This window comes from Hetaerina americana, unplaced genomic scaffold, assembly GCF_022747635.1.
Source record: "Hetaerina americana unplaced genomic scaffold, ioHetAmer1.1.p SCAF_1, whole genome shotgun sequence".
Classification (NCBI taxonomy): Eukaryota; Metazoa; Arthropoda; class Insecta; order Odonata; family Calopterygidae; genus Hetaerina; species Hetaerina americana.
Window position 1 is genome coordinate 35,717,984 of NW_027286069.1, and position 27,254 is coordinate 35,745,237.

At 42.9% G+C, this 27,254-nt stretch overlaps 1 protein-coding gene across 1 annotated transcript in view; it reads right to left on the bottom strand.

Moving 5' to 3' along the window:
- The window catches only part of LOC139697398 (ADAMTS-like protein 4), a 139,765-nt gene that overhangs the window by 80,926 nt on the left and 31,585 nt on the right, over nt 1-27,254 (bottom strand). The window contains exon 2 of the mRNA XM_071596082.1: nt 3,184-3,388. Coding sequence (XP_071452183.1) covers nt 3,184-3,388 — 205 coding nt within the window. The remainder of the gene's footprint in view (nt 1-3,183; nt 3,389-27,254) is intronic.

A 27,254-nucleotide genomic window follows, 5' to 3' on the forward strand; every position in this document is an offset into this window, starting at 1 on the left:
AGTACGCATTCTCATTATTATTTTAATTAATTATTCCTGGAGCCAATATCAAGTTTGAGTTATTTTTGTGGGTTCGATTCCGCTTGAAATGATGTATCCTTTGGGGTTTGTGTTTTAAGCAGATATATGACCCAATTGAACTTATAAAATAATGAATCAATTTATGTGCGCTGCCAAATGGTGTGCGGCAGCATACGTGAATATCATCTGATGAACCAGAAAATATGAAATTCATTTATTTCTCTTTCAAATGAAGAGGAGATTCCAAGTTTTCAAAGATTATTGAAAGAATAAAATATTTGTGAACCGTTTCACTGTGCGTCACAACTTCTTATGCTATAGCGAATTTCACCGAGAAAGATGTTAAATACTTGTAATTATTTCCTGGACAGAAAAAAACCCAAAAACTGATGTTTCTTCAGAGTCGCATATTTTTTTTACATCGTCAAGGGAGGCGTGATTCATAAATATTTAGCACAGCCTTTCTTCATGAAATTCAAAATTTTTTACGATTTTTTTAATCTGGTTAAAATATTGACAAGTAAATCTGGGACCCCCTATGGACTACAACTTTGACGTGGTGGGAAGGCCTATGTGTTCTGATGACCGCTAGAGCTGCGCTGGCAGGAGCAATGACATTTGCTCCTGGCAGGGTCACCCATGCCAGATAGGCCGAAGGGTAGGGGCCAAAGGAAAGGTAGGACCGCACAGCGTTTGCTCCTCAGTGAGGCAACTGTAAAGGCGTCTGACCCCAGTGGGGCGGCCATAAAGTGATGGTATCGAGTTGAAAACACTATTGAGGAAGGCAACGGGAAACCACCTCAATTATTATTCCCAGGACTTATAGGATGGACACCATAGTGGAAATGAGTCCTGGAAACCACAGGACTCAGCCCAATTGACCGTGTGTCGTGCCCGGCATGGGGGAGGCAAGGCATATGCAGTCGTCACCACACGAAATTCTTGCAAAGCAAAAGCGACGACAGCCGCTGTACAGAAAAGGACCGTATTGATAGGATAGGAGGAGTGCTAGGACAATTGTGAAGGCAGAAAAATTGGAGAATATAAGATGAGAGAGGAAGTCGTTTATATACGAATGGGCTGTTCAAGGTGAGACGGAAGAATATGGAGTAATAGTGACAGAGTAATATAAATCGGCTGGGAAGAGAATCAGCGAGGGGTGGTTATAGTACTGAACAAAAAGGTAAGATGAAAAAATAGTAGTCGAGCCATAAAAGAACCTAGAAAGACAGAAGATATATAAAAGAACTGTATGTGTGGTAAAGAAATTAGGCCAGCATGGTTAGACATAGAAAGAGAATATGACGCAGATGAGGATAGCTTAGATCCAGGCTTATTCGATAGGGAGAAAGGGCATTGAGGAAATTTAAATAAAAGGGGTAGACAATATTCTCGCGAAACTACTTAAAACTTTAGGAAAAGGTGGGAGGAAGGTTTTTTTTATTAACTTATGCGAAGCATTTATGGGGCAGGGATTTGGCTGGAAAACGTAGTAAAATCATTTTTTGGTCCTATCCCAAAAAGGGAAAGGCAGCAGTACATTCGGACTAAAAAACGATTATCTCGATTTCGGACGCAGCTAATGTGGTTTTCAGAATCATCAATAAGAGGCTGGAGAGCAGGAAAAATGAATACCTAGGTGATGATCAGTTTGAGTTCAGGAAGGGGCACGTGTAATGCCATGGTAGGGATGAGGACCCTAACAGAGAGGTGAAAAGAATACAAGCAGGATTTATTTGTCCGTTTCGTGGATCTCGAGAAAGCGTTCAATAGAGCGAATTAGGTGGAATTAATGAATGTATTGCAGAAGTAGAAGTAGATTAGCGGAATAGGGGACTCATCCGCAACCCGTGCATGCCACAGATTGCGCAGGTGCGAGTAGCGGACGGAGAGTCCGAATGAGGAGTGTTAGGAAGAGGAGTATAACTGGGGTGTTGATTGTCACTTGTGCTTTTCAACGTTAATGTAGAAGTAATGGTAAAAAGGGCATGGAAAGAACTGGAGGTGGAAATAAAAGTCGGTGGGGAATCCATAAAATAAGTTAGATTTGCGGATGACCAAGCTTTAGTTTGTCAGTGAGCAAAGGAGTCGCTAACTCTGCTTAGTGCATCTTAAGGTCAGTGCGATCGTTATGGGAGGACAATAAATGTTAATTAAACAGAGATGATGCGGTTTTCGAGAAAGAGGGAAGCTAAGTTAAACGGTAAAATAGGAGAGCAAAAATTAATCAAGTGGAACAGTTTACCTATCTCGGAAGTGATTCAGACTAAAACGATCAAAGTAATAGGGATATAAAGCAAAGAATTTCACTAGGCAAAGGAGCTTACACAAGGATAAAGGCATTTTTGATGGCGGGAGAGAATGATAAAAAAGACTCGTTGAAACTTTGATATGGAGAGTGGTTTTTTACGGAGCGGAATTAAGGTAATTGAAGCAATATGATAGGTATATTTTGGAACCTTTTGAAATGTATGAGTGGAGAAAGATGAAAAAGGTGGAGTGGTCTGAAAGGAAAACAAACGAGGAAGTTCTGGGCGTAGTGCGGGAGGAGGGAGTATTATTGGGAGAAATCAAAAAGAGGCAGGAAAGATGGATGAAATAGCATTTTTACTGGTGATGGGATGTTGAAGACTGTGATAGAGGGGAGGGTGTTAGCCAAGCAAGAAAGGGATGGAATTGGCATGTTGCGTGGAAAGAAGGGAGAAAAAAAGTATGCAGAATTGAAGAGTGACTTACGGCAGTTCCAGATTTCAGGTCGTGTTTTTGGTTAGGAGAGGCATGTCAATACATTGTTTTATAATTTCATAGACTGTGCCCATTTAAAACCTAACTTAACCGGTAGAATACCAATAATAATAATGATAACAATAATAATAACATCTGAGACAAATAGTAACATACAACTACCTAGTACTTGGACAAGAAGGGTACTTTTACAAGTATCCTCCAAGTAACCGTAACCGTGTGGCAGCATTTGATTGCACAACAGACTATTTTGACCCAAACAATTGGACAATAGACATTTAGTACACAAAACTAATTTTGACCCAAAAAATGTCACAATAGGTATATAGCAAATCAAGTAGGATGCTGTTTACAATACAAATTCATTTGTTTACACTCATCACGGTATATCTGCAGAAAAATACCTGACAGACTCACCCAAATAATTCCTGCTCTGCTTGAGCTCGGTGATGTTAATATTGCAGGCTCCTCGGGGGATCTGCGCGATCAGGTTGTAGCCGACGGGCAGCTGGGGGCGCGTGAAGAGGCCAGATACGAGGCGGCACGTGCTGTTGTCGCCGCCACACAGGCCGCAAGCGTCCACCCGCTTCTCCGACCCGATGACGCCGTCGCAGCCCACGTGCTGTGCCGCGGAAAAGAGGAAAGACACAGTTAACCTCGTGATCGACTCCGAAGGAAGTCGAAACAAGTACACATTCCTTTATTTTTAAGCCGTACAGAAGTGACGTATTCTTTAGGATAGGCCAATTCGAAACGATCAATTCGGTGCTTAAAAAACGTTTCGTAACTTGGTAAAGGAAAATTAATACCTTGATCGAGGAGCGGTCACTCACGATCAAGTTAACAAATTAGACTTTATCTCACTTGACACCAAACAGTACCAATTGTAGAAAATAAGGCTTAATACAAATGAATGGGAAAATATTTTTGCAATCCTGGTATTTGGTGATGGAAATTGCGCCGTATCTAGAAATAATATTTAAGAAGTCTCTGGTAGATCACAAAGTTCCCAGAGATTGTAAAAGGGCTAACGTACCACCAATATTGAAAAACCGAGACAAGGAGGAACTAAGCCATTACAGACCTATTTCCCTCACATCAATGTCGTGCAAGGTTATGGAACATACACCTGCTAGTTCGATCGTGAGCGATCATGTTATTCTTATTTCGGGAGAGAGCAATGTTCCAGTGGATGAGATTTTTCTAGATTATAAGAAAGCCATAGAAAAAGGACCTCATAATAAACTACTCGCAAAGCTAGAAGCATATGGCATTGATAAAAATATCCGGGGTTGAATTTGTTTGATTTGTCGAATTCAAATAGTGGTGATAGATGGAGTTAGCTCAAATGCAGTAGAAGTTACTTCAGTTGTTTCCCACGGAAGTGTCATCGGACTTCTTTTATTCCAACTTTACGTCGATGACTCCGTAGTCACTAGTAAGATACGTTTATTTGCCAACGATGCAGTGGAGTGCCGTGATATCCTTGATCCTGAAGACATGGAAGCTTTGTCAGATGACCTTAATCCAATACAACGCTGGCGGGGCACTTGTCAATTAGAATTAAACTTAAAAAAGTATTCATAATGTTTTGGAAAAAGAGTAATTCCCACCCGAACTCCTGCTGCATTGTGAGCACCAAAATTAAATGTGTAGACTCAATTAAATACCTCGGCGTTACCCTCACTCAAGACCTCTCCTGGGTGAAACACATGCGGGGAATGTGTGGACAAGCTAACAAAAAGTTAGGATTTATTGGAAAAGTACTTAGTGAGCGTGATGAAAAGGTCAAAGAGAAATGTTATCTGTCGTTGGTTAGGCCTCATTTATAATGTGTTACAAGTAATTATATGGTATCCTCACAAAGTTGGATTGATTGCCGAATCGGATCGCATGCAGCGTAGAGGAGCTAGATTTGTAAAACGTTATTGTGAGAAACTCAGTGGCGTATCCAAAATATCAGAGCAGTTAAACTGGGAATCACTCATGGAGCGAAGGTTAAATTACAAATTGAAGCCCTTGAATAATTTGGAAGGAGGTCTCTTTAGCAGTGATGTTGAAAATATATTATTACCCCCATCGCACTACGGTAGGAGATATCATGCTCATAAAACGAGAGAGATTAAGTGTAGAACAGATGTATTTAAGATGTCATTTTTTCTACGAACGATAGGGGATAAAAATATTATTGTTCAACCGCGGTAGGGTCATGTTCGAGTAAAATTATTCTAGTGCGTATTCACCCCCTGCCACACACCCTAGCGGTGGCTTGCAGGGCATATATTAAAAAAAGATGGCTGAAATTAATTATAAGGCCTTTTACAGCTTATGATGTTTACTCATCAGGCGGGTCAGCTTCTTTCCCTGTCCCGCGTGCGGTTTCACATTTCACAACTATCCTCTTCGTATTACAGCGTACTCATAATCTTTATGAATAATAATAATATGCCGTCACGAAAATCGACTGATAAGTCATCCTCAAATCTTATCAAATGTAGCATGATGTAATGTGAAAATATTTTCGTTTAATCTATAAATGCTTATCTAATTATTCATGCGATTTAGATTCAAGCACAATGGTTTATAATAATGAATATAAGAGGTTTAACGTACTGGCAAGTGGATACTGAACATAGGGACATTACACTTCGCTGGAACAGTAGTGAAGGAACTATGTAAGGATAAAAGAGTATGGAAGGAATCATTAAAAACGGGTAAGTTTATGGGAACGCCATAAAATCACTTTAGCGTAAACCTTCTTTGTTACTTACTAAACGTTTGTTACTTACAAAACTGAAGCTGTTTCATAATATGTTTAAATTTTATAGACAAAATTTTGTCTCTAAAGTGAGAAATAATAACAACCTCAAGTGTATTCCCCTAAACAGCAATCAATCTACTCGCCCGAAAAACTTCCTCGCCAGCTTTTTTTCCGAATTTCGAAAAAACTTGGATGAAACTGGTTGGATGAAAAAACAGGGTGATGCATTTTCCTAAGTTTTATAAGACAAAATGGATAAAAATATTTGTGGTCAATAATCGCCTAAGTCATTAGGTACAGGGGGATCGAGATTTTGCGGTGTCTGACGTACAGGCTTCCCCGTGAGGGCCCGGGTTCAAGTCCCGGAGGCGGCAGATTTTTTTCACTGGTATCCCGATCACTACTTGAGGTGATTTGGGGGGAGCACTTTGAGCGAGTACGACGTCCGTCGGATGGGACGTTAAACTGCGGACCTCTTGGCGCCTTTCGACAGGAGAAGGCTAATGCCGACGCCGGGTTTCTCTCCACGCTTCCTTTCCCATCCATCCCTAATTGCACAAATGACCTTAGCTGGCGGTCGCCTCCCCTAAAACCACTACTAATCGTTAGGTACAAGTTGTACCTATTCTTTAAGTTTACCTTAAATTTATAGAATTATGCTTTCCCGTACAAAGTTAAGAGTGTACTATTCCACCTCATTTTTCCTTCAATGATATGCGTGAAATCTCAGGCCCGTCGTAAAAATTCAAAAAAGTCACGGGCAATCTGAGACATTCTTCTTCAATAGTTCACGTTTTTTGGTAAAAGCGACATTTATAAATCTGTGGCTTGAGGAATGCACGGTACGGTCGGCGGATAATCGGGGAGAGAAAAATACCCAGGTGTCGCCTCATTTTCGATTTTCTTCGTGGCGAAGTGCCGAAAGGTCAGCGTTTGTACCCGAAACCATCTCCACGCGCGCTGCCATATCCCTCCTTCACTTCCCCTTCCGCAGACCACAATCCCGGCACAACCTCTCCCCAGTACCATTCTGACTCTTTGAAATATCCCCTCGCTCTCCTTTGATGTGACCAACACCGGCGGCGTCCGCGGGTCGGACCCTCTCTCTCGAACGTTACGGATATCCACATTAAACCAGCGATGACTGAACTTCCTCTCGAGGAGAGACTTCTCCTTTAATGCATTTCCTTATTTTGATCTCCCAAAAATGCAATACAATATTTATTTTTATTTTATTTTATCAGTGATTTGATTTTTATATTTTATGCATAAATTATGGTTGTAGCCGTTGAATCCGGCTAGGTGTCCGGAATCCGTCTTTAATCCGGCTAGGGGTTAAAAGGGTTCGGGTGCTGAGAGAATTATCTCGATTTCAATTCCAGAATAGTCCGCTGATGCCTCCAGCTAAATAAGGATGAGTGATTTTCCGCGTATCAGGAATTTGAAATATCGCGTATGACTTTCGGATGCTGACCGGGGGGTATGGATTCCAATTCAGGTGATGGCTATTCTCAAACCGCATCCGAGCCCATCTGAAATTTATGCGAGACTACAATTGGCACAAATAAAGAAGTTGATACCTATAGGTACCTGTATATCGTAAATGTGTGGATTTAACGCGGATATGAAGAGTACAAGGGAGTTTTAACCTCGACTATCAAAACGATCTTCGACCTAAAAACTGTGGTTGGCGTTTTTAATTACGAGCAAAGCGACCCAAAATTTTGCTGTCTCCAGTTGCGCATGAGGTTTTCATTGTTTTGATGCACATTCGCACGGAAAACCCAGTTGCACTCTATGAGAATTAAACGATGAAGTCGAAACCAAGATACAAACGTCATTTAATCAATTTATTTTTTGATGATTTCCCTGAGTGGATTTTTATGTTTCCTCCGAGTCCCACAGACTGCGAACAAATTTTCAGACCATCTTTCTGGTTTAAAAGAAGTTGAATTCCACTCAAGATTAAAATTTAGTCATTAGTGAAACAACGAAATAACTGAACTTTTGAATTAAGTTTCACACCAGATATCCTTGGCCGAGGTCACGCCGAAGCTGCGGAAGTATAACTAGCCGAGACACCATTGTAATAGGCTGATGAATTCATTCTTCCTTTTTCCGGATGGTTGATTGATTAGCCAAGAGAAGAAAAGGATACACTTATCATCACGGTGGTCGATGTGAAGCGGAGGTCGACGATCCTTTCTCGACTTCCGTGGCCGAGGCTCTTCTACGATCTTCTCGTATTGCATGCCCGTGGTCGAAATTTTGACCAGTTGGGCGCTCTTCCTCCTTCAGCCGGGCAAGTACACTGGACTCAAAACTACGAGGAGCTGTTCTCTATACCTCTACGTTCCAGGGATATCAAAGGCATTCCATTCTCTAATTAAGTTCTGTGTGCTTGAAATCTCTTGTAGTGCAGCACGCAGTTCATGAAGAGGGAAGCTAAACAGCGGAACAACCCTTTGGAGCATCATGTAGAGATTCCAACGATTGCTATGAGTAATCCTAAATTTGGCGCTCACTTTTAGGAGTCTTCCGCGACCACTCATGTATTTACTAAATGATGAAATGACCGTAGAGCGTTTTCCAGAGTAATCATCGGAAGCTACCACTTCGCTCCACCGTTGACAGGAATGCCAAAAGTAGATACTCGTAACTGGTGCTGGTCGGCATTGAATTATTTTTGGAAAATGTTGTGAATGAATGTGTATTAATTTCAGATGAGGATCGAGGGTAAAATAATGGTTCCCTTTGTTTGGGAAAAGTCCGGATGAAACGAGAGAGGAGCCAACAGAAGGATGCTGTTGATACGGGAGAGGACCGATTCTTGAGATATTTTCAACTTTGGGAAACATTATTTTCCCCGACGGGTTTTGTCCCATTTGTTTGGAAACAATATACTTCCGTCGGGTTTGGAAGAGAGGATGGGGGAATTAAAGCATCAAAATGAGTATGAATTTAATTAATTCTCCGTCCCTACAACTTCCGGGCATTTAAATACAACGTCCTCACGCATTATGCCTAACCTTTCTTTTCATTCGTTCAATTTACCTTTGCATATTGCCACCTGAATATGATATAATCAAATTGAAACCTGTGCCGTGAATAAATGATTTTATTTGAAGCAAATTTCATATGTTTTTGTTTACATCAAATGCGTTTTAATCTCACTAATCGCCCCAACGTTTGGAATTTGATCTTGTAAAATATTTATACACAGTGGCGAAATAATATTTCGGAATTTAATACGCCTATGATTCCGCTCTCTAGAGTAAGACTATTTCATTCCTGAAACAGCATTCCATTGTCATCGCTATTTAGTCGGGCATACATTGAACGGCATACGACTCAGACTAGTTGAACAGTTAGGAATATAAAGTACGTTCTAACTATGAAGAGGGTCGATGACCATGGGTGGATATACAGATTTAAAGACAATTACCTATCACGCTCTGAAATTCCTGAACACAAAGAATTGCTTCAGATGAGCCTTGTACGTAGAGGTTGAAAGATGTTAAAACGTAAGATAGGTTTAAAAATAAATGCATGTTATCTCAATATAATTCTGGAGGAAGTGAATCGGGTTTCAATTCCGCTATATATTCCACGAGGTCCTCCCATTCAGAAAACACATTTTCGCTATCGTTAACCCACACCGTAGCTACACAGGCTTTTTACTATAATTTACAAATGTTATCTTTCTAGTAAACATATTAATTACTTTTGGAAGTGCAAATATGCAGAGTACAAACATATTCAGTTTATTTATCGCTCTTCAATAGCCCCTATATCGCTCACCCTCCTAAAAATGAAAGGGATAGACAATAAAGTACGCGGCCCTCTCGCCTTGAGCGGTCTCATTCCTGATCTTGAAAGATCCGCTATACCGTACCGGTTCACTGAAGAACCGAGGGGGAGGATATGAGACTCCATTCCCTACGCCTCGGGCCCTCTTGCCGCCAGTAATGGGACATTCTCTTACGCCATACAAAGGCGAAACTTTTTCTCCCGGTCGAAGAGGCGCCGGGTCGGGATTCCACGGGACATAGCACACCCGGAAGGAAGGGTCATCGGGGTGGTCATTTTCGCCACTTGCCCTTTCAACGAAGAGGGCCTCGCTTGGAATTTATAATTCCCCGTCTTCGATCCGTGCCATGCTTTCCCTCATTCGCGAATAAAATATAAGCCCGCTGGGATTAGGAGGTCCATCCACGATTCTGTGCGGGAAGTTTTTTCGCTCCGTCTCGCTGTTTGAGCCTGTTGATTGGACCCAACTCGCAGTGGAGCAGAATGCAGATTTAGCGGGATAAAATCTTGTTGTGAATCATTCTTTCTGGAAACCAATTTCTATTGAATGTTGAAGACTCTATGTAATGATTTTTTATTTTTTATTTTAGGTGAAAGACGTGTTGATCGGGTAATCTCCTTTTTCTGATAATGGAAAATGAAAAGTATACGTAATCAGGTTGCTCGCGTGAGAGTAGGAATTTCATTTCATTCAAATTGCACCATCCTAATGACTGAAAGATAGTTTGATAATTTAACTCCATAATAATCATTGTCATTAAAATAATAGTCATAAGAAATAGGAAAATATGCCTCTATTGGCTAATTCCTTTTTCTGTTCACGAAATACACAACCTGAGCTGTTTGAACTCAGTACCGAAAAAAAATTCCTACAGGTATCAGAACTATCACTATATTCGTGTTCACGGAGAAGTTTGAGCACGTCTTGTGATAGATCTTTCTTTTTTTACTTGTTTGTCTTTGCAAGGGTTGATATAAATGGATCGGATGAAATAAGAATCACATGAATTTGACACATGCAGCCAACCTCAAAATATTTCCTTCGCGACGTTTCAGGTGGCGAACACCAGCGCTTTGGAGCCCCTTGCGACCACGAGGAGGGGAATCGCGGGTTTAGGAATTGATTTCTCGGGTGGAAAGGTTAAAGGTTGCGAGTTTTGCAAGCGTAAAAATGTTATTTTCACCGTCGCTCGCGGTGACTTGTACTAATGCGACGGGAGGAAAAATAAATTCCTTTTAAATGCAATGGTGTTTCACCGCCTCCAGAGAGAGAATACGGTTGAAAACTTTTTAAGGGGCATTTTAATGTTATTCAAACCATAATAATATAACTCGGCAAAAAAAATTTAAACGTTTAAATTTTCTCTCACTATGATTCTCGTCAACCACATAAATGTCTAAAACTTTACTCACTAGTTCGATAATATTCATTTATGGAATACACATAACCTCGAAATTAAGAAAATTCATAATTTTTATAACCGCGATAGAAGTCGGCATATTCATAGCTTCGAGTTCTTTTTTTAAATAGGAAAATACCAACCAGAATCTAAATGAGATCATCGAATAAATGATCGATACGATGATCTTAGACCACCGCATTAATCACTGGTTTACATAATCTAGAGAACAAATATTTGCAACTTTAAAAGAATGCAAAATTTACGAGGGTAATCCCAGAAGTACCCAACCCAGCAAAGATAACACAAATATTTTGAAAAAAAAGCATTTATTTTTCAACAATCTCCTTTTCGCTCTATGCACTTTTCCCAGCGATGTTCAATAAGTTCGATACCCTTTCTATAATAAGAACTACCTTGCTCCAATAGCCATTTACTGCCGACATTACTTCTTCACGGTTGGAAAATCTTTGACCATCAAGCCATTTTTTCAAGTTTGCGAACAGAAAGTAATCTGAGGGGGCTAAATCTGGCGAATAGGGTACATGACGTAGCAATTCGAACTTTAATTCATGAATTTTGGCCATTGCAATAACAAATTTGTTAGCTGGTGCATTGTCTTGATGAAACAACACTTTCTTCTTCGCCAAATGCGGCCGTTTTTGCTTGATTTCTTCGCTCAAACGCTGCAATAAGTTCGCATTATACTCGCCGTTGATAGTGTTTCCTTTTTCAAGATAGTCAATGAAAATTATCCCACGCGCATCCCAAATTACCGACGCCATAACCTTGCCTGCAGATAAAACGGTCTTCGCTTTCTTTAGAGGCGGTTCTCCCTTTTGAATCCATTGTTTTGATTGCTCTTTTGTCTCTCTTGGCTGTGAAGTAATGGAGCATGTTTCATCCATGGTTATGAAACGGCACAAAAATTCGGCTTTGTTGCAGTGAAACTTTGCTAAACACTCAATTGAAACATCTTCAAGACACTGGTTTTGCTCGAGCGTGAGCAAACGCGGCATCCATCTTCCACTTAGTTTTCTCATGTCCAAACGTTCAGTTAATATGCGATGTACCGCACTTTTTGAAATACTTACTATGCCTGCTAGCTCGCGCACTTTCAGTCGACGATCGTCCAGTATCACTTAGTGGATTTTCTTCGCCGTTTTTGGAGTCGTCACCTCATTTGGTCGACCAATACGATGCTCGTCTTGACAGCTCGTACGGCCTCGTTTAAACTCTTCTACCCAACATTTCATTGTTGTAAACGAAGGAGCAGACTCACCCAGAGTATTATCCAGTTCAGCTTTTATATTGGTTGGGCTGAGGCCTTTCAAATAAAAGTAGTGTATGTATTACATAACGATGACCAATTTTCTCCATTTTCAAAAATCCACTGAAAACGTTCGCCATTGATGGCTGCCAAACAAATACTCACAACGTGGCAATTTCAAACTTGAAACATAATCTTTATAGATATCGTACTTTCTAATACATTGATATTTTCTAAACAACTACAGCCATCTCTAGGTCAGGCCGGGTACTTCTAGGCCTTCCCATGTATTATCTTTTTCAGTTATACACAAGCCAATTCATATTTTAAATATCTGCTAAGAAATGGGTAGCATATTCTTTAACGTGACTACTGCAAAATTATATCTGGATTGAATATGAACAAAATTTTGTAAAATGGAACGAGACCATTTAATTGCACCAGAGTGAACATACCTGCTCTCTGAATAGTAAAATACAAGTACATTTTTTTTCTGTTTTAAGTCACTGTGCGTTGAAAATACATGCCACCTATCGCTCACAGGTGAAAATATAGCATCGATATTCGAAACGCTTCCACATTGATCTGTCTTTTTTCGAAAACCACACAACTTTACCCTGTAAACCACAAAAAGGTGTGCCGTGCCCGCACACCGACGGAAAGGTTTCAAGGAATGAGGAAGGACATTAAGGAACTCCATTAAGTGAGTGCTTAAAATTTCAACTACCCTGTTTGGTTCCGTAAGAGGGAACCTCCACATTTTAAGTCTTTGTCCCATGCACGTATCTCTAACTTTATATTGATGTTCCACTGCGAGGACAAGGACAGTGAATCTTTCATTTAGCTTTAATACCTACATCCCCAAGATAAATAATTCGACATCGACGTAAATACCCCGCGACCCACCAAAAAAGGCGTGTGGCAGAGGGCATACAATTCAACATTGGATATTTTTCCCTCGAATGTACTTCAACCCGAGTCTGAAGCTATTGGCCTTGCTCATTTCATCAGGAGAACTTTTATAGGATCTGTCTCCCCAAAGTTGAACGACCGCGATGACAGGAATACCTTTAGATATATATACCAGCCTCTTCCTTCGACATTCCAATGAGAGCACTTAAAGTAAATTTTAAGAAGTTTTCATCTCTCGAATTAAAATCATGTGTCGTCACGAATGAATTGTATCTCTCTGAATAAATCTTTGCCGAGTGAGAGTTAGGAAGACCGCAGCATGAGGAAAAGGAAACGACGGAGACGCACGCGGAGGCAATTCCATTAATGTCACAGAACGACGAGACCTCGAGGCTAACCGTCGGCTAAAGTTAGCCGCAGCGAACATTTCCCTGCAAATGGCCGGTACAACACGTGGCTCGTGAGCAGAGGAGGAGAGCATATATCACACAAGGGGCAACTTCCGAAAGTCAAAATTCAAGGAGATGAGAATACTTGTCTGTCCGCCACCGACCCTAGACTCCCATGTGTAGGTTGCCAGAGAGTCCGCGCTCGAGTAGAAAATGCACCTGCGTGACAAAGGAAACCCTAACAATGCAATAAAGGTCTCAGCATGTTACCAGGGTTCAAGTAGGGAAATTGAAGTGAAAATAAGTGCTGAGCGTCAGATCACATCAAAAAATGAGATCGAATTTGGAAAAAAATATTTCGCAATGAATCAATGCGGATTTGTTTCAATTATTTCAGTGTTGGCGAACGTACAAAACATTCACATATTAAAGAGTAAATTAAATGAGCGTCATGCGGGCACCTGCTTGATGTCAAAACTTGTGTCAGTAACTTGTGTCAGTAACCTTATGAGAATCGAAGGAATACCTGATTGGATGGTATTAAATTAAAGCTTTAAGAAAGGGACGAAAATCCATTACTTATGCATGCGCGTCCACAGATACAGATAAGTACGTACACGCTTAATATACATGGTCTTGCCTATTTGCCTAATACTCAGTAGTTGGGTACACACGTAAATTATAAACTCTGGGTTTATAAGGAATACGTATGGGATATTCCCGAAAAAAATTAAATTTATCTCAGAAGGATATATCTATATAAGTATGTCTCGCGCGACTTTAATCACTTCAAAAACTAAAAAATGTGTCTTTCTTCGCGTGACTGAACCTATATTAGCACCAAGGAGATTAGTTGCAAACAAGATAGATATTTACTTTGCAATACAAGCAACAAACCATACAACACACCTCGTTTAATGTAGCACCATACACGATCGACCCACACCTGACCGTAATTTCAAATAGTGCCAATGGCCTGGTAAAGGTCACAAAAGGAGTAAGGACCACGCCGAATGAGGGTCGGGGTCGCGGTTGGAGAGAACTAATTGCATAACGCACGGGAGTTGAACATGCGAGGCGGCAAGGAGTGGGTCATTAAATTCACGGGACCGAGCGGGAGGAGTGTGGGAAGGGAGCGGAGGAAGGGTCGGGGCCCGCGGAGGGGGAGGGGACAACGCCCACTTCGCTCTTCAGCCCGTCTACTCCACGGGAGCATTCGCGCATTCACTTGGGCGTTTTAAAGGCGAGAGAGAGAGAGACCTTCCGCGCCACTCGGAGAGTGGGTACGTGTGCGAACGCGTTCCCACAGCAAGACCCTACGTGCACTCCGCGCTGGTCGGCTGATCCTTGCATTATCCCTCGTTGCTGCAATTACACGACTGGGAATCCGGGACGGAATCCCCCGCGGATCGGACGGCCGCGCGCCTCTGCTCACCAACCTCGAGATACGCTCGTCTCCGAACGGAAATTAATTGACCCAATGCATTCGTGTACACACACGGTTATGTGGTGCGTAGTTGGGCCACCTTGTTTGTCCCGATGATCCTCGTCTTTAAGGGGGCGAGGCGACGACGAATGGATTTCATCTCCGCGGTAGGCGAACGGACTCGTATGGTTTGAGCCTCGGCCACACTCGGAGAACCATTGAACTTCGTGTGCTGTTGAGTGCTACCTACTCTGCGCTGGTGGGTGGCACCAGCCACGTATATCTATATATGTATGTATGCATGTATACATACATTATATATATATATATATATATATATATATATATATATATATATATATATATAACCAAAGCTGTTAGCCCGAAGGTCGGCTTGACTGGATGGGTGAGTGTGGAGCTTACCAAGTACTAAGGCCACAGGCGTGTGAAATGTACGCATCAGGCTAAGGGGGCCACTTCCTTTTCTTTTGCCACTTATGGTTTCCCAGGAAGAACTGGCACCCGAAAAATGACACAGTTTGGGTGAAATTTATGGTGAACGGGAATCGACACCCGCCCTACCGTCAGTAGTCCAAAGTTTTGCTCCCTGGGTTACCACGCTCTTTATGCATATAAAGGAAAATACTTGGGAGTTGGGTATGGTGAGGTTGACGTCATAACATCCCAAACCAAAACGTTATTGAATTATAATTTTGGTCTTATTTTCTATGGATAATAAAATATACGTAAATAGCGTGACCCGAAAAGTCTTGACTGGTATTAAATTACTATCGAAGTTCAATGATTAAAAAAACAAGAACTTTGTCATTCTCTCTCGTGGGAAATGTTCCATGACATGCAGTGAAAATAGTGGTGCTAACTTACAGGCATTATTTTCTCAGACCAAGGCAGGATTATGATCCTCAAAAAGAATAGCTGGTTCCGACCCGGGAAGAAGCGTTCATCGCTAATTTATTATGTAGACCCATTGAACGTAGGATTTCTTCCTCGTCCCCTTCGTATCATTTGAATTTTGACAACCCAATAGTTAAATCCACACTTGCAACGGAACTCGGTAAAGTATTCACTTCGAGGGAGTTCATCGAATCGGTTTAGATGGAGCCTTGTAATCTCGAAACGCTCGTAATTACGTCACTTGAATGTTACGCCTGTCGGCTGCGCCGCCCGTCAGATTAAAAGGATGTTGTTTGCCGAGTTCATGAACGTGCACCGAACCATACAGCAACGCATAGTGAAAGTGTTTGAATGCTGCCTGCCACTTTTACTTGTCCGTGTTATGGACGTCTGACCCGTTAGTGGCCCGATAAAACACGCAAATGAGAAAAATATTTGCGAGATTATTTTGCAAAGTGCAAAAGTGCAAATATTTTTTAAACGCTCAGTAGGATGCGCTTTCCTTATGGCAAATAATAGTAATAATGTGAATAGAGATGCCCAAAATTCATAATCCAGTTCAATAACATTGATTAATGATCATTTTAAAACATAAAGGTTGCAAGATTAAAAGTTTAGACAAAAGAAAATCAACATTGCGGTACTGACGCTTCGGCCCTGGTGGCCAATATGTTAATATAGAGGTTGTGGAGCTAATGGCTGTTAAAGAAATAATCTCAAAGAAGAAGATCCTAATCACCAGGTGACCGAAATACCGGTATAGGAGTTCTTCGTAATTATTTTTATTGACCTTAGGATCTTCTTCCTTGAGATTATTTCAATATGTTAATGCTTAAAATAACAATTTAGTAATACTGGTAAATGTGAAACATATTGATTTGATTATTAAATAAACTGCAGAGATAGTCTATCAATTTTTAAATTTAAGACATACAATATGATGTTCAAAGTGGTTCATATGCTATTTTTTTTTAATTTTTTTTTGGAAATTGAAAATATTTTTAAATTGTCGAAGTTTTCCATGCAACAGAACACTTTGATTGATTGTTCCTAAAGAATGATTTTGTGACAAAATATCAAAATTGAACCTCATAAAATCCTTACAGAGATAAAATAAAATAATTTGCTGTTATTGAATATTTATAGCCCATACACTAATTTCCGCCATGAAACAATTTTTGGCACCATTGAACTTGCCAGTTTAAAATTTCAATAAATTAATACTTAACAATGAATGCGAATAACAGGACACACCAGAGCTAGTGACTAGGTCACGACTACGGGAAAATAATTAATACGTTCATTTAATGTTTGATTAAGGAGAGACAACATGAGTAAAACTCTCCTCTGACTTATCCTTATCAAAGATATAATTTTTTTATGCACAAAGTGGAACACATTAAGGCCATAAAATTGGCAAGAAATACGCATGTGTGCACTCAGAATGACATTAAGCTTATTTCGGGTGCACTTATCGATAGGATAAAATCCCAAAAAAGTAATTTGAGATTTCATATTATTACCTAGAGTTAATTTGGTGAAGATGTCATCATTGTTTGGGTATACGGATGGAGGAATACGGCCAGGCGTGGCTGAAGGCTGCCAGACTCCGGATGCAGGAAATCGCAATGTAAATAACCGCGAAAGACGCTGGCAGGCGACTGCTGAGTGGAGCAAGCCAGAAAATGAATGCTCGGGTCGAAGTAAATACAGTGTATTCCCCCACACGGTGATTCCCCCTCTAGAAATGATCCTAATGCGTATAGATGGATAGATACCAGTCGGGACGCACCACGGGCATAACTCACCCGCCCACGGCCCGGCACCCACGGACCCATTACACGTGGGAGGGGCGCTGTATCCTCGGATCTCCCCACACTCCGAGACTCTCTGCGCGATTCAAAACCCCGGCGATTACGAAGACGGGCTTCTCTCACGCCCGTGTTGTAACCGACCGGCCAGATACGTATCGGCCCGTCGATACGCCGTCCTTCCATTCCTTCCCTCCCCTCTCTTTTGCCTCGCTTGTGGCAGAGGAAAATCTTCGCGACTTTTACAGGGGGACCGAACAGTGTAAAATTGAGACGGGGCGACACGGGCGGAGTGGGCGCGCCTTCGACGTCCTTTCCCTCACTCAGCGGGCGGCTCGCGTTCCCTTTCGGCTCGGCTGGGAGCGGCGTCGCTTACGTAATAATGACGCCTTGCCCGACGCCGCGAAATCGTCACCCCGCTCGATTTACGAGCGGTGAGGACGGGGATCGAGTGGGGGTTTGGGGAGAGGGACTCGGTTGCTCGGTAGAATCGGGTAATCGGGGGGGGGGGGGGGAGGGGGGGGTTAAGGAATGGAAAAAGAGAGAGGGAGGGAGGGGAGCGTGAAAACTCCAAAAACGGTCGCTTCCTCCTCATCGCCCCGACCTAAACTTTTTATTATATTCGCCTTCTCCAGAGCGTGAGAAAGGCAGGAGTGGTGAGGGGATCAGAAGAGACGGAACGTGACGCGAATATCCCTCGAGCAGTCTTTTTCAAGAAGTCTGTAAAAATATAAAGGAGGTGCGCGTTGACATGATGGGGGGGGAGAGTCAAATGGGCTCTCGCACGCATTTCCCATACGCGTCTCCATGGGCGGCGGCGACGGTGGCGCCTGCGAGCGGGACATGCCGGAAAAAAAATCTCTCCACCCGTCGACACAACTGCCGTGCCGCCATTTTATTATTGTTTATGGGAGGCTCGTTTTCGCGTCATTTCTTTTTTATTTTTGTCCTGCGGCTTCGACGGACTCGAGGTCGCCGTCCTCGCACACTCCCCGTTATATCATCCACTTTCGACTTTATTAACTATTTCATCCGCGGAACAACGATAGAAAAAAGGCACGGCATCGATTTCCGGCAGTTCGCCATCCTTGCGGCAGACCGGCCTAAACGTCGACTCTTATTTTATCCCTCGCGAGGAGACTCCCTCCCTATTATTGTTATTTTTTTTCTCTTTCATCCAACTCCCTCTCACCGGAGAAAATCGACTGGGCAGTGAAAATATAACGCCCGAGACGACACTCAGAAACGTCCGGTTCAAGCGAGAGCTCGGGAATTTTTAACTCGAGCCCCGACCCGAAAAGTTACTCTTTATGCGAGACGGGTGAATGGCGGGCGTCCTGAGGAAAAAACCCCGTTCCCCCTTCCCCACGCCCTTGGTTTATCCTCCCATTTTCACTACGGCCTCGAAAAGCGCTCGAATGAAAATAAATGGAAGAATGTATAATGAGAGGAGGAGGAGAAAGGGGAACGGGGATTGATAAAATAGAGGAGAAATCCTCTACAATTCGAGGAATTCTCGATGACGATACGACGGCGACAAATATTCAGGTCGTTAAATCCTCTCATATCGCCTTCCCCGATCTCATCCTCCGTCCTTCCTTCGGAGAAGAAAGAGAAACATCTCTACGGACGAATTTCTTTCAAAGTTCTCCCAACGACCGTCGATAGATTGTCAATCCTCCTCTTCTTCATTGCCCCAACCAACTCCGAACTGATATCCCTACTTTATATGCGTCCATTAGGAAAATCATGTCAACTTGTTTTATCGCTCTCAAAGCAGCGGGGGAGGGGAGGGGGTCGGTCGGGCATAAGAGAGCGTTATTGAGGATTCGGACACCCGTTCCCCGGCTCCCATTCCCCACGTTAACGCACGAGTTATATCGCTGCGCAGATTACTTCGACGTAATTTTTACGACGTTGCCCGAGTGACTGCCTCCCCCTTCCCCTCCCGGATTGTAATATATTTTCGATTTCATTGGGTAGGGGCCAACGGTAAAAAAGAAGATTTAATTAAGACGAGGCTGATTAGGAGGGTTGTCGAACGATTGCAATCCAATTTAACTCCCCCGGGAGAGGTGAATCATGAGTGTTGAACGAGAACAAGGCCGGATTATGCCAGATAATGAGATGGCTTCCCGGGACATTTCAAATCGAATGGCTAAAAGGGAAGGGAAAAAACAATTCGAGCGAAAGACATTCGACGAAAAAATCCTCTTACACTTGTGAGTTTGATTTCGACACTAAAACGGACGCAAATTTTAAGTAATAAAATTTTATTAAGCATTTCAGTTCATGAATATGAGGGACGCAGGGTTCCTATTCACGCGTCAAGAGTGCAATGAAAGTTTTCATTTCAATTGCGCATGCAAATCGCAAAATTATACAGTACTTTGATATTTACTAATTTCCTAATTTTTTTTTCAAATTCAGGTGGACCTCATTTTTGCTTGGTCCTATGGTCGTAAGAACATAAACGGGCGCGATTAAATTTATCATTCGCGATGAAACTGGAAAAAAGTAATTGAAGCCGATACAAAATGTATTCACTCTTTCAGCAATTATTTTCTCTGTTATTTCTTTTAACATCTTCCACAAATTCCAGGCAGATTTGGCAAGAAACAAATAAATACCGAATATCACCCTCCGCATAATTAGATTGAAATGCATAAAATTGATAGTTCGCACTGTTCGGGACGGTTTAAAAATGAAAAGGTTTGAAATTTTCTACATTGATGACCAAAAACCCTATTTATCTTCCAAAGGCGCTTTTCATCGTGGAAAAACTCTATTTGAGACTCTTCCACGATCAAAAGTTAGTGTTATGCATAAAAAGAAAATAACACTAGGCTCAGAACACCTCGGCCCGTACTAATAGTTATAGTTATTGCTCAGCTTGGAGAGTATCTCAGCAAGTCGTCTGAGACATAATTTTCTTAAGCCCCTTCCTAAGACTTCCACTGCTTGGAGACGATAGATAATTCGGGTGCAAATAATTAATGGCGCAGACTCAGCCGAGTTTGGATCTTTCATCCTAGTAAGAGGCAATTTTTTCTTCCGCCTGAGTTTCGTCATTATCAATGACCCCTGTTAATAATTTCTTAAAATCCGTCATTTTTCCGAGAGGGGGTAAAGACCGATTCCAAACATATCAGGTGAATTGTTGACATCTCGACACTCGGCGAGCGTCCTAGAATATTCAGGTACGAGTGTGTGTATGGCTGGAATCATGAGTGGAACTGGAATCATTTTTAGGAAACGACGTCGACGACTGGATATGCGAATGAGGAAAAGATTTCGTCACAGATATATGCAAGAAAGATGGCATCCTCTTCCATTCGTTTCCCGCAGTTCTCTCGGGATTCCAACTCCCGTCAACTCTTTCCTCCCTCTCAACTTCCGTGGGATAAATCGAGCAATGGGTATTCGAGAGTCCTCGGACGAGGGGGCGTGAGAAAACGATCGCTCATCCGGACAAGGTAGAATATATTTTACTCCTCGGGATTCGAAGACGTGGCCGTGACCTCAATGACCCCTTCCACTCAAGAGGGTGGTGCGTGGGGCAGCGGCCTCGGGGGTCTTGACCGAATGTTTAACGCCCTTCGAAGGGCGATCGCACCCGTAGCCCTTCCCTCACGCCCACGACGCCTTAACCGAGCAAAAACGAGTGAAAAACATTTCCCGCAGTTGATCTCCCTCATTCGCTCATTAATTACCCCGTTAACCCCTACCCATGACTCCGACCGCTGTGCTTCCTGCTCGCCGTGCGAATGTTCCGTCGCCGCACAAGTTTCTGCGTCTGTGTACGCAGGTGGGTCTTCCGCAAGTTACGTCACACACTCTTTGGTCTTGTCATGAATTACTCCTCTCCCCTTGTAGGACAGTTGCTCACGAATTTTCATATCTATTTCCATAAGCGTTATCACTCGTGCGCCTCTGCTGCTCAACTGCTCAACAAATTCTCACTTTAGAATACTCGTGAGTGTCGTAAATTGTTGTATCATTTTCTGTCGGTCGATAAACATCATGGAGCATGAAAATAACTGCCTTTCTTTGAATTCTTGATAAAATATTATCAAGGGTAGTATACCGCGCAGGGGCAAGTCCTGGATGATTCCGAAATCTGTTAAACATCACTGAAGACTTAGGGAACACTTTAGTGCGCCATAAAAACTGTCACGGTAATAAACTCGAAGGCCGGATAGTTACTTCTTCCATGAGGCATCTATTACCCTAGGATACTACCTCTTTTATTTCCTCATAATTTCTAGCCATCATCACTTCCATTCCCATTCTCTTGCTCTTCTCTCTAAATGTTTTGCTACTTATCATGTGACAGAAAGTTGGACGGGGGAAATTGAGGGGAAACTAATAAAAGGGAGATCAATTATCAAATATATGAGGTAGAGTGAGGCAGATATGGGGATAGGGAGTAAATCGGTGGAAAGTGGAGAACTCCCTTTTATATCTCAACTAGTTAAGAAAGAAGACAGTTTGCAGAATAGCCCAAGAAGTGAATTTATAGCAGGGAAGGGAATACAAAAAATAATAAAAAACATCTTGGAGATAAGGATGCGCTCTATTAACATCTGAAGTCGACTTCTTTGTGGATGTGAGACGTGGACGACATCAGCGGCAGACAATGAGATTAGAACGATTTGAGTTTGGCGCTTCCCAAGACAGATGACAATAAAATGAACGGAACGAGCAATGAATTCGAAGTGGGCGAAAAGAGAAGCCTTAGGCAAACACTGACAAGCAAGAGAGAGGCACTTATTACATACATCCGCAGTCACAATAGTTCACTAAATGCCGTAATTGAATTAGCAAAAGAAGGGATGCATTATGGATAAAGACAAGGAATGGATTATGGGGAGCAGTCGGTGGAAAAACACAGCATAAGGAGCCGTAAGGGAATGAAGGGATTGGCAGTAGGGACGCTGGATGATTGCTATTAAAAAATCCCCGGGCTGATATGCTCCGGGAAGAGTATATGGGTCAACCAGGAGAGGCGGGGAGGAAGGATGGACCGCAGTTGACAATCTGACGAAATTATAGGATTCCGCGATGCTTCTCGAGGTTTTTGAAGCTAATAACTCGTCCATTTCGAAGGAAACTATACCACGTTTGTGCAGAAAAGAATCTGAGGATAATTTTGCGCACCCCTCCTTGGAGAGGAGGTCTCCTCGCCTCCATTTCTCTGCAGTCCCTCTCACCAGGATAAACTTAGCTTTGCTGCCAGCTTTTGGTCTCTGTTCTCGATAGGGCGTGGTTCTTAGCTTTTGCATTTGTGTCGCCCATTCGCTTGGACTTGATTTAGTTTCAGTAAGTCGGTTCAGAAAATCACATCAATAGCGATGCTAAATTTTAGCAGAAGCCAGGATTCCTACGTATCCCCTTGGTAATAGGTAGTTTGAATTGCCCTCGCGCGCCGAGAGGAGATTTGGCAACTTGCCACGATGCTCTCTTCGGAGTCGGGAGGTGGGGCAGCTTCGACTAACTCCGCCTAATTGCAACCGAATGGTTCCTCTCTACGTGAAAGTACAGTAGCCATCTCCTTCATTTCCTCCAAGGGAACTGAATCGTGACTGCACGAGTCAATGTGTCACATTAGCTCATGTTTTAATGATCAGTGATAAAAAACAATTTGACACCCATTCACGCGTGTCCTATGTACAGATATGATGTGAATATATAGTTTCAATGTACTTTGAAGTTATTATGAATTTTTTAGCGTTATATTAAACTATTTTGAGCTCATTCTGAGTCGTCAATGCTTGAAACTTAGCGATCTCTGCCCTGTTTTTCCCCAAATAAATAAATGTAATTAAAACTACGTGTAGCAGTAGTCCAGGGGTAGAGCGTTGAACTACTGAACAGAGGGCCCGGGTTCGATTCCCGAGCAAGCCCCTCTGGGCACCATCCGCTCTACCCAATCTATGTGATTTTTCGGGTACCAGATCTTCCTAGGAAACCATAACAGATTCAGGGAAAGGAACTGCCCCTCTACCCTGCGAATGCGAATGCGCAAATTTCACACGCCGTCGGGCTTCGTACCGGGTAAACTCCACCGTCACCTACCAAACCGACCTTCAAGTTGATTACTGTGCTTATGTTTTAATTAAAACTAAGACGGTTAGTTGATATTATGTGAACAATTTTACGACACTTATGTAATTACGAATATAAACAGTTATTTGAAGAAATTACATGGATTTCTGCGCCGTTAATCCACAATTCTTCTGGTGGAAGTTCTCTATTGCGATGATAGATCATGAATAAAATCTTGGATTTTCGATGACAATTTTAATGAAAACTAGCACAGAAAGATTACTTTATCATCGTCATTTATTTGCGCACTAAAGACTAAAAATTCAGAAAATTTTATCAAAATGACAAAATCTCTGACATCTCTATGCAACCTACTTACTGTGTGGATTAATACCCGTGCAAACAGCTGCTGATCACCTGACTGGGAAAAGGGCGAAGATAACGTGCCATTGATTTTACGGTCCCGAGACCATGGCTAGTGAGAGGGACTCCTTCTCCCGATTGATCACGTAGACAGAAAAAGCTTGCACCCCGCCATCCTCACCTACTTGATACGCTCGAGTCCACTGGCATGTACTTTAATGATGCTCTCTTTTCGTTCAGTTACAACCATGCGCGCCTCTGGAGAATAGCTATCAGCTTTCAAACGTGTGTGTTCATACAATACTCATTCAATTTTGGAAAATTAAACTACTTCAATTAATTTGTCTCTTCAACCAATAAAAAACTGGAGGGGTCGTTTCTCGTGGAATAAGTACATGCCCCTTTTTTCAAATCGTGCAGGATAACACCGTCTCGGTAGAAATATTTCGCAAATGCAAGAGGAATTGCACGAAAAAACTTGTGAAATTAGGATATAATTGAAAGTCACGCTAGGATAACGCGACGAAAATAAAAAACTCTCCGGCTGGACAAGCCTCGTCCGGAGGTGGGCGTGACCTTAAACTGAAAGAAGTAAAGTTCCATAAGGCTACTTTCACGCTTTGAAGTTTTGAAAAATGAGCGCATACAAACCATGTTTATTGAAAGGCGGAGATATACAGGGTTCGTCCGGAAAATAAGTGTACTGATTTTTTCCCACCGCTCCAGGCGCGCCCAGCACCGCTCTGACGGGCTGCGATTGGAGGGGGGTATGTTGGCAAGCGACGCTGAAAAAGGCAGTCGGCTCTGAGCTGTGGTGTAGTGAGGAGCTCTGTTAACGCGAACCTCCACGCTCGACCCACGTCACGGAACGCGATGCCGAAGTTTTTGGAGCAGCGTTATTCCATCAAATTTGCGGTAAAGCTTGGGAAATCGTCTACCGAAACTGTCGGTATGATTAACCAGGCTTACGGGGAGTCAGCCATGCCCAGAAACATGATCTTTCGGTGGCACAAGATGTTCGTGGAGGGCAGAGAAGAGGTCGACGACGAACCACGGCCTGGACGCCCATCAACGACACTCACCGACGAAAATGTGCGAAAAGTTCGCGATGTACTGAACTCTGATCGTCGTCTTAGTGTTCGGATGATAGCAGAGCAGTGTAATGTGCCAAAAGCAATAGTGCACGAGTCGCCCGCGTCCGGCCAGCGATCAAAAACATCTGGCGGCTGCATCACGACAATGCGCCGTCTCACACCGCGCTTGTCGTGTCGGACTTCTTGGCCAAGCACGGCGAGGCAACGCTGCCGCACCCGCCCTACAGCCCGGACTTGGCACCACCGGACTTCTTTCTGTTCCCGAAGATAAAGAGGAGTTTGAAAGGAACGCGATACGGGACTTTGGACGCCGTCAAAGAGGCCGTGACGACCTGTCTTCGAGAGGTTCCCGATGATGCCTTCGCGGAGCGTTCCAGGAATGGGAACGCCGCTGGAACAAGTGTATCGACTCACAAGGGTCCTATTTTGAGGAATAGTAGCTTAAGATATGTAAAAGTGTAATAAATTTTTTTTCCTGAGCTCAGTACACTTATTTTCCGGACGAACCCTGTATGCGCGGAGAGCACGGAAGAAACGGGGAGAGAGAAAAAGAAAATGAGGGGTGCTTTAAAATAATTAGCCGCTACAGTTCTGCTCGACACGAAATTCCACGTGGGGCCATTCGCTGAGGGAACAACGAAGAAGCACCCAGTCTAAAGACATCAGGCTCGGGGAGAACGGGACAGATAACGAAGGGAGGGGGGCGTGCCCGGGAGACGAGAGACACGGAGTGAGGACGGTAGATGGAAGAGGCATCGTCGCCTTTTTAAGCGAAGCACAGCATTATCTCCACCCCACGACCTCCCCCTCCTCGACCGCCCCTCTTTTAAATACGGTCCCTCATCGCCGCAATGAGAGCCAGCCAGACACATGCACGGCGCGCGTGTGGTATTGCCGTGGGAGCCCCCTCATTTACCCGGCGACCCATTTTCTTCAGTGGCGGAATTCCTTCGCGAGCGGCCGACACCGCGGTGCCATCCACTTCCCACCAATAAGCCACGTCGACCATTCATATCTCATCATCCCTCCCAGTTGGGTTCGATCAGCACACGCTTCTTTATAGCCTTCTCCCCCACGGCCTCGCCACCTCACCTTCACTTCTGTCAAATAATGAGCAAATGAATTAGAATTACCGAACGAGATGCTACACAGCTCGGGCAGCCTCACAGGAATTTCTAATAGATTTGCATTGTCGAAGCTGGCCGAGAGGTTGACTGGGCAAGCATGAGGGTCATCGGGCGTGTGTATTTTTGCATCTTTGTGCCAGCTAAAGACATCAGGTGACTGAAAGAGAAAACGTGTTTCAACGCCCGTTCGGTGAAACGTACTTCGGTTTGTAACTTCTGATAGTCCTTCGATGTTCATATGAGATCAGGAGTTCCATATTTGAGGGATGATCCTCCTCTTAAAGCGTAGTAATGACTTTGGTCTGATTGCAATAACTTTACTAGTGCCGCGCACAGTTCCTCAGGAAATAGGAGTTTCAAGATTAAAACGCATAATCGTTGCCAGCCGGAGAAGCTAGGGACACCCTTGGGTAAGCATCGGATTTGATTCTGGCCCCTCCGAACCATAGGCCAATCCCTAGTCCATTCGGCTGCCATGTGGTCGTCCAAACTTGCGTCGTACTAAGGACTCTAAGGAAGGATTTCTACGGATATCAATAGCCTACCTGGTACGTAATGAATTTCAATTTTCGGAGCCATAGCTGTTGAATTTATATCGTACCATCCAACCGAAAACGTCAACCATCGGACAAACAAACCATTTACTCCAAAGACGGTATTCAAGACTATAAGCTCGAACACCAGGCCCCGACGACTGTCTAACATTGATGCCGGAATTTATGAACCTATTTATAGTGATATTATTAATGACGCACATGACTGTGATTTTGACGCACTCCTCCCCGCCAATGAAAACCTAGGTATAAGCTTTATTGTTTCCCATTTAGATGTATATTTCATCTACAAAATTGATTTTCAAGAGCAACAATTATGAAATTATTAAATTATGATATTGAAAATTTATTTGACAGTCACGCAAACACTTCGACGCGCATTTTTTTCCCCGAGAACTAGATATGAATCCCTCGAACTAGATTTCACCTATTATTCAGTACTTAAAAATACACCTTGGAGCCCAACGTTTCCGGCTAACCAGCAATGTCGTCCGTTATTTTGGCTAAAGGTATCGGGTGAACCTACTCGGATAGGAATTGCTTTCGTTGTAGCTCGAGAAAAAAGTAAGCTCCGATGAGCAAGAAAATAAGCCCTTGATTGAACAGCG